The sequence below is a fragment of the Macaca fascicularis genome, chromosome 12 (assembly GCF_037993035.2).
Source record: "Macaca fascicularis isolate 582-1 chromosome 12, T2T-MFA8v1.1".
Classification (NCBI taxonomy): domain Eukaryota; kingdom Metazoa; phylum Chordata; class Mammalia; order Primates; family Cercopithecidae; genus Macaca; species Macaca fascicularis.
Window position 1 is genome coordinate 73085709 of NC_088386.1, and position 9046 is coordinate 73094754.

At 42.2% G+C, this 9046-nt stretch overlaps 1 protein-coding gene across 1 annotated transcript; it reads right to left on the reverse strand.

The window, feature by feature from the left end:
* Window positions 1-3856: 3856 nt before the first annotated feature.
* Window positions 3857-7620, reverse strand: IFT70B (intraflagellar transport 70B). The gene has a single exon (XM_005573579.4). It carries the CDS (start codon window positions 7605-7607, stop codon window positions 5610-5612), a length of 1998 nt encoding a protein of 665 aa, XP_005573636.3. The 5' UTR covers window positions 7608-7620; the 3' UTR covers window positions 3857-5609.
* Between the last annotated feature and the right edge of the window lie 1426 nt (window positions 7621-9046).

Below are 9046 nucleotides of genomic sequence, written 5' to 3' on the forward strand. Positions count from 1 at the left end.
CATGTGCTACCCTATAAGAAAAAGAAATGAAACCTTCCTGCCATCACATTTCCTTTTGCCTATGTTTGGCCTCAGGGGCATGTTTCTCTTTTTGAAAGACTCAAACCCATTTTCTGCTGCATTTTCTGATGCGGTCTGTTGATTGGGCCTGGTATTGCCTGATGGACAAGCTCTGAAATCCACCCTTGCATAGTTTTGCCATGTCCTTTGTACCTCATTGTGCTAACATTAGATAGGTGAAGCTGCTCTTTTTAGAAAATGGCAGAATTTTACCACTGTAAAGTAACTTAGAAGATAGGGTTCTAAATACAAGAAGCAGTGGATAAGGTTCTATTCTGGACATTTTGGGTGTGATTCATTTTTCTCTACAAACTACAAGTCACATTCCCTATTCGGACCTAATTTCTTCTTTTATAAAGTGAAAAACTCTGAGGTCCGTTTCAACTCAGTCTCAGTGATTCTAATGTGTCTTTTTTTGCTGAACACTACCCTAGAATTGATTATTATATAATTAATTTTTAAATTTACCCTTTTTTGCCAGACAGGCAAGAAGGTAGCATTGTTATCACAACAACCCTGTGAAGTAACTGGTATCATCCCCTTTTTACTGGTGAAAAAAACTGAAGTTTGGTTAGGTTAAGAAGCACCCACCATTAGTAGCTGGGAAGTGGCATTGCAGGACTGTGGAGCCAGGTGACTAACTCCAGTACCTGTGTGCTGGCTGCTTCACTGCTGTAGGCTACTTGTGCTGGATGACTATGATGTACACAGAATTTCTTTTTAGAGTAGATTATTAGTTGTCCTCTAGAGAAGGGCTCAAGTGTTGGGGTGATCAGACCCAACACCAGGTCATGGGGGCGATGAAGTCCAGCGGAGTCAAAGGAATGAGAAAAGACAGTTTGAGAAATAAAGTGGGTCCGGGGGCCAACGCAAGTATGGAGGCTGCCAAGGCCCTGAGCCCTGGAAGCCCAGACTACTGTTTATTGGTGATCAAAGAAACAGGTGGTGAGAATGTGGGGTTGAAAGGTAGCATTGTATTAAGCACATGATTTACAGCTGTGACGGTTTAGCATTTATATGACCAATTCTAAGACAATTGATCTAGGAGCCTGGAAGGGCTAGAAGCAAGGAACCAGCAAGTCTAGACACATTCCAGAGGCCACGAGGGGTTTTATGCCCTCAGCCCTGGATTCTTTCCAAGCCACGAGGGGTTTTATGTCCTGGGCTTAGATGATGGTATATCAGGGTAGCCTTCCACCCTTTAGCACAGAGCTTGGTGTTCCAAAGGCCATGAGGGATTTTAGACCCTGGACCCCGGACATGTTCCAAGACTCTTACATTATGTCAGACAAGCAAGCCCTGCCCCAGCTTCTCCCAACACTCAGCTTTTCCCAACGACAAGTAAGGAAATGGAGTCTCTTCCTACTACAGAGTAGAAGCTGCTGTCTTTGTGACCACATGCCATAGAATGCCAGAAAGGTTTTTTCTCAGATATTGTCCTGCTGTGTAAATGTTTAACCCACAGTATCCTGCACTGATTTTGTGGGTTTAATATGAAACTCATAAAAGGAAGTATCTGATGGAGTGAATAAATTTGCATTTTTATAACTTTAGTATTCTTTGAGCTGCACTTAAAAATAGAAGACAACCTTTTTCTATAAGTTATACATCTTCCATTGGGAGACTGAAAATTGAAAGAACTGTTTGAGATTAAAGAAATGTTTTATTATAACCTAGAGACAACAATCTAGGTTCTTAGGAAAGTCACAATTCCTTAAAAATACTAATTTAAGAATTCAGGTTGCTGCTGAAGGGTTTGAGCTACATTAGGGTACTCAAAAAGTATATAGCTTATAACTAGAATGAAAGTATCAGTTTAGAATCTGATGGTTACAGTCACGGTGATTATGTAGTTGGACAACCAAAACCCAAGAGTTACTGGCTCATGACAAAATACGGTTTGACTTAATACTAAGGGCATAGCCCAAAAACTGAAAACTACAGAAAACCCAAATGTCACTTTAGTGCCAGAGGTAGGTCAACAAAGGATAAGAGGCATTTAGTCAATGGTGGAGAATGAGCTGCAAGTCACACTAATACCAGGAAACTACTAATCCCAGGAAAAGCTGAGTGTTGGGAGAAGCTGGGGCAGGGCTTGCATGTCTGACATAATGTGAGAGTCTTGGAACATGTCCAGGGTACAGGGTCTAAAATCCCTTGTGGCCTTTGGAACACCAAGCTCTGCAGAGAATGCTCTCAGAAACACAACCTCTAGGTCTTTCCAGATCACCCAGAGTCAATAAGAAAAAGAAGAGAGGGAACCTGAAACAAAAATTATATTTGAAAATCCTGATACTCACTTGTAAAGTCTTTCTTTAGTGATGTTATCCTTTTAAAATTAGGTTGTTTACGCAGTCTCACTCTGCTTACCTGTAGTCAGACTTCCAACACTGTTAACCCTCCAGGACACCAGGGAGAAAATGAGCCCAGATGAGGATTATGGGGCAGAGGGGTCAGAAAGTTACTTCTAAAGCTTCCCCTCCAAGCCATTTACCCTTTCTAATCTCATATTTCCTAATAAGTATATTTATTTGGGCATCTATCCCATAGCCCTCTCTAAACAAATCAGTCTAACCTTGGGCCAAACCTATCACTGTGATTCTGTATGGATTCCATCTGAGGTGCTTCTCTAAGCCTGTGAGGCCACACACCCCTCAGGTTAGGAGTGTCCCTCTTATGATTATAGCTGTCTCATTGCCAGATGACCCACCTTCATTCCCACACAGTCATAATTGTCTGCTTCTCATGAATGGGTCAGACTTAGCCACCACACCTGACCTTCACAGATGGTATTGGGGCAAACATCTGGACATTTTGGGTGTGGACAGTTTTTTCCATTCTGCAGCTAAGGCCACATTCAAAAGGGGACTGTCATGAGGAATAAAAATCCTTTGACAGGCATGTCATGCCACTGATCAAAGGAGTATGTTTTTGCTGGTTCTGCACTAAGAGATCAAGTTCTTGTTCCTGAGAAAACAAATATAACTACTTGTGTATAAGCGCATACACTCCTATTTTGTGTGTGCCCGTGTGGAGACCAAAGGGTTGACTAAGGTGAAATAATTAATATTTGAGTCCTTTAAAATAGACTATGCAGGTATTATGAATAAATCTTAAAAGATTCCTTATATTTCTATAAGGAGCTCATTGTCAAGAAAAGTGCTTTTAGCACTTTATATACTCTAGGAGCACAGAACAAAGCTTTCATTTGAGTTTTAGGTACAGAAGCTTTCACTCAAATGGCAAAATATGGGGTCATTGTAAAGTCATTTGCTTTTTAGAATCAAGCAAGGCAGGGTACTTTGAATGTGAGTTTTAAAGATGTATATCCTGAAAATAAGGACAACAAGTGCCAGGGGAGTTAGGAATGCCCTGTCTTCCCAGGCCTCAGCACCAGACTTCTTGACTCTGTGTGGTTCATAAGACTTTGTTGCCGCCAGCAGCAATCTGAATCTGCGTGGGTGCCTGTCTGAGAGCCAGGGTAAGGAAGGGGACAAATGGCATGGTTCACCTTTGTTTCTTAGTGGTGTGAGCAGTCAGGATTTCCTTATACATTACTAACTAGGAAATCCCAAATGCCCAGCAGCAAGGGGTTAAAAACCATTCAGAAAAGCTTTTTATGTTCTGAAAAGTTAAATTACACATACATGAAAACCACAAACACATAACACCTGGGTAAATTGTGGCCAAATAAAGACCAGGCTATTTGCAAAAGGGAATCTGGAAAACATTTGTTTTTGGGTGGTTAACATTAGTTACACTTTATGCTTTTTTTCCCCTAAAGAAAATAGCATGGTTTAGAAGAAACAGGAAAAAAACAGAATTTTAATATGGCCATTGAAAACAAGATTTCAGTTCATTTACTTTCCAAATCTTAAGAGGCTACCAAGATTGACAGGGGCACAAAGCTACTGCAGCAACACTTTTAGTACAGAAGTTGTTAAACAAAGAACATTTCCCAAACATTGAATGTGCTATGGGATGCAGTGAAGAGGTCAGTAAACATTGCTTGTCCTCCACATGTGACACTAAAGCATCAGTGGTAAATGATAGCAGCTCAGATAATTAAGATTTAAAATGCCATAAATTCAAAACCATTAACTTCACAAAAAGCCAAATTTCCTGGTATAATACAATTTGAGCACAATTTGAGGTCATGCTACAGAGGAATTATGCTGAGCATGTTTTTATCAGTACCTATGTGGCTAAGTGGTTCCTTTTCCTTGAAGGAAAAAAATCATCTCATTATGGCAGAGGTTCCCTATCATTCAGAAGAAAGCTACTAGGTTGAGCTATGAGAAACTGCTAGTTTTCTAAGTCAAAAACTGTCAAAATCAACAACTTCATATGATTCAATCTAATACACTTGATTTTTCTAAGCTGGGTCAAGTTAGGTCTTTTTGTGGAAAGAAAGGAGTGGGAAATCAAATAGTAAAGCTCTTTTAAGGTTCAGAAAATAAAATGCCTGATCAGAATGCATGTGGTTCCCAGTGGGAACTCCAAAAAACTCTTGGGAGTTGTGGACATGAAATGAACACTACAACTTAGAGTTGACCTTTTTGGCCAGGCCTGGTGGCCAAGATTTTTCCTTATCCAAGAGGCTACAACATGGAAACACTGTACACCCAGCATATCCTAAATTGCAAGCACAAACGTAGGAATTAAGAACTGAGAGCTGGACCCAGTGATTTGCACCAGTAGTCCCAGCTACTTGGGAAGCTGAAGTGGGAGTATGCTTAAGCCTAGGAGTTGGATACTAACCTGGGCAACAAACATAACAAAACCTCTGTCTCTTAAACCCCTGAGTTCTCAGGATACATCTGTTATTTGTCACAGAGATAAATATTTAAAAAGTCATCATGGAAAATAGTAACAGCATATCTTGTTCATATATTTAAATTATTAAAGGGAACAAAAGAAAACCAGGGAAATTTGTTCTTTGATAATTGTTCATTGTGTCTACATTATAGCACCATAATTTTATTAAAGCTACAAAATTTTTTACTGACTTTTGCCCGTTTAAAAAAAAAAACCCCCACTTATACCCTAAGGCATTTTGGTTAGATAAAGCATTATATCCATATTAAAAAACACTGCCAAAGTATCCTAAAGTCTATATAAAAAGTATGCATTACAAATTAATGAGTGTAAATTGTGAGACTAGAACACACAGTCCCTGAAATGATTATTTAAAGACTACTCCTATTACTGAGATAGTGCTTCGTCCCTGAATGATGTAATCCTTGTGCAAAGGCCCCTGAAGAGAGATCAGAGCACAAGGTTACAGAGGAAAGGAAACAAAGGTATTACAACTTCTGATAGAAACATTCTTCATAAGTTTGGAATTTTTCATAAACCCTGGGGTAAAAGTTCTTAGAATGTTTCACTTTCTGGGAAATGTAACAGCAAAAGTTTTGGCTACTTTTTTTTTTTATATTGCATAGTGTACAAAGTTCAACATGTAACAAATATAAAGATGCCCAAGGTTAAATAAAGCAATGCAAATTTATAGAACAAAGCCATTTGATAAATGCCATTATCAGCTATTACTATATATTCCATCCTATAATCTCATAAATCAAAGCTTTTAACTGCCTAGACTCATCTGTGACTGTATTCTTTCCAACATGCATTCTCTCTTCTTCCAGGGGTTGTTCAATAACAGCAGGTATGTTTCTGCCATGAAGTTCACAGTGTTCTAGAAACTGGACACATTCTTGAATAACACTATCACGAAGCATGATTGTGTGTTTTGACATGTTTTCTAACAAGGACAGGAAGCATCTTTTGGCATAATACCAGGTATCTGTTCCCAGCTTTTTATTATAAGGCTCCAAGCTTTTGATAACTCGAGAAATACCAAACTCATAGTTTCCTTTGGCACAATAAAGAGTTCCTATCACCAAATTCACAATGCAGAGATGGTACATTTTCCTATTTGGGTTATCATAAGAGAGCTGCTCTTCTTCCTTTTCAATCTTCCTCATCAATTCCTCTGCTTCTTCATTTTGACTTGTCATAATGTAGGAAACACAGAGATTAGCCAGCACAATAGCACTGACATTAAGGATGTTATCATAATGCTTTTTGACTATGGGTTCATAGAAACCAATGGCTTCTTTGTATTTGTTTTCCTGCATGAACAGAACATGAGCCACATTCAACTTCCACACATCATGGTCGTTACAGAATTCCACAGATTTGCGGAAGATCTTTTCCACCATTGGATAATTTTCAAGGTTCCAGTAGATTTTTGCCTGAGCCATCAACACGGGAATATACTTCTCCATGGTTTCATCATATTCATTCACTGCCTTTTTGATAGCTTCATCATCTCTATTGTGTCTTGCTTCCTGTACTTGTATGGTGAGTTTCCGGAGGACCTCAGTCAGCATCCCTGCTAGCCCATCAAGCTTAATGAAAGCCTCTTCAGGAGCTGTCTGGCAAGTGATCACGGCATCCAAGAAGTCATAGAGATAGGGTGTGAGGAACTTATAAATCAAATGGGCATTTTCTGCCAGGACATCTGCTGCTAGGTCAAAATACTCATATTTACAGTAGAGCAGCAACAGGTTGCCAAAAGTCTCTGGAGGAAAGGGATTCTGTTGGAGCAAAAACTGTAGCTTTTCAAACCCTTCTGTAGGCCTGGCATCCATGTTCATTAGTGCCTGGTTGTGTAGGGTCACAGGGTCCAACTCTTCCTCCGCCCTGGGTGGCATGTCAGTGAGGGCTTCTTGAGCTGCCTCATAGTTTCTCAGTTGGTATTCTATAGCTGCCTTAAGGTTGAAGGCTTCCACCAGAGCAGTCTGGTGGAGGACTAAGGTGTTGCCAACACTGCGAACATCAATGCCCTCAGTGGTCATGCCCACACCTAGCTCAGGGTGCTGTCGGATGCCCCGCTCAATAATCTCAGCGATATGCTTCAGCGCTGAGGCATACTGTCGGCTGCTGTAATAGGCCAAAGCCAGGTTGTAGGAAAGGTCAGGCTGGTAGCCCGAAGCCTGCAGGGCGGCAAAAAACTTGGAGCATGCAGCTTCATACTGCCCCTCCCTGTACAGCAAACAACCCAGGCTGACCTGGCCATCGGTCTCATTCTCGCCCCCACTTTCTTCTCCCTCTTCCCCACTCAGCAGCTGTTCTACCAGGATCCTGGACCCCGGCAGATCGCCCTCACTGTACTTGATGGCAGCCTGCAGGCGGAGGACCCGGCTGTGGTAGGCGGGGTTATCCAGGAGAAGGAAGGCGACCCGGGTGGCCTCCGGATAAAGGCAGGCCTTGTACAGGGCCTGGGCCTGGTACAGGCGGTACTGCTCCAGTTCCGGGTGCAGCTGGCCCAGCTGCTCATAGCACTCGGCCGCCAGCGCGAACTCCTGCAGGCGGTAGTAGCAGTAGCCTAGCAGCGACAGGCCTGCGCGGGTCCTAGGGCTCTGCTGCGGCTCTCGGCCCAGCAGCTGCACCGCCTCGGCGTAGCGGGCATCGCGGATGAGCCGGTACACGACCACGGTGAACTCCCCGTCGGGGATCTGCGCGCCGCTCAGGACCGCCATAATCACCAGGGCTGTTATGCGTGCGGTTACCACGGCAACAGGGCAACCGGAAGCGGAAGACTGCCTGTTTCCTTGTCGCAAGAAATCTGTTAGGAATAAAAAGGGACCATTCTCGTCAGTCTCTGAATTTTGGTTTGATCTTCAAATACTGTGGACTGCGGAGTGGCGGCATTCAGGAGGGGAAAGGCTACTCTTCCGGGCCGTTCAGAGACTGAATCTCCTGGTCCCTGCCTGCACCGTTCCAGCGGTGCCGCGGCGCGGGACGTAGCCGCGCTGCATGCTGGGAGGCGTAGTCCCGGCTGTACCTACCCGACCCGCGGCCGGTGGGGATGCAGGGTAACCCTCCTTCCCTGCCCCCTAAAGATCAGGGGCGCTCACTGTGTCTGTTTTGGCACCTTGATCTCTGGCGCGGCGGAGAAAGGTTTCCGGCCCCATGTTCCTGGCGATTTTGAGCCTTGTACTCGGTGTCGTCGATACTAATGCTGGCTTTTGGTTTAGTTTTACTAAAAGGACCGGGATGGCAAAAGGCGAGTTATCTCTTGGAATTCCCCTGGAATTAGAGCAGGTTCTTTTTACGCTGCCCCGAGGGCACACTTTGTAAGAATAGAATTGAGCGGCGAGCAGAAATCCTTAATTTGGTGGTTTCCAGATGTTAATGAGGAAAAAGGACTGTGAATCTTGATTGGTACTGGAAGAAGTTCGGTTTTAGGTCAAAGTATCTCCCGCTCTTTTTTTCCCATAACAAATATTACTGAGTATATATTGGCGTTTACCCTTGGCCATCCCCATTGCGCTGGAGTTCCAACTTTCACTACTAAGTAGAAAAGTTCGAGAAATGCATGACTTCAGTCTTTTCCAAGAGGGGAAAATCCAAGACATTAAAATGTGCTCCTTTCTCTATGCATTTTTACTCTTCTCTCTTAACTACTAGATTTGTCAGCCAGTGATGTGTGGGTGTGTGAGAGACACACTGCTCAGTTTGTACTTGTCAGCCTTCTAGGGATTTTGGATATTGAGCTAATAAATATGGATTTTCTTCTGTTAAAATAAAAAAACATTGTCTACACTTTAATTTTTTTCCAGATTCTTAGTTTGAAGATTTCTATGCAGGTTTGCTAGACTGTACAAGATATCATTCTGGGTTTTCTTTCATTCTTCATTATGTATTTGGAATAGATTCTGTAGATTCCATGTTATTATCCTGGGGCTATTTTTGTATAATGTCTTTTCAATTTATTAGTGCCCATGATGGGGCTGTGAAAAACTAGGGGCTTAATTATTCCATAAAATTATATATAATCACTAATTTAAAAAATACCCCTAGATTAAACTGACCTAGAGACCATAGACTTTAAGGGAGAATGTAATTTTTCAATCAAGAATTAGGGACGTAGACAAGATAGCAAAATATGAATTTGGCTTATCCCAGTGAGGTACTT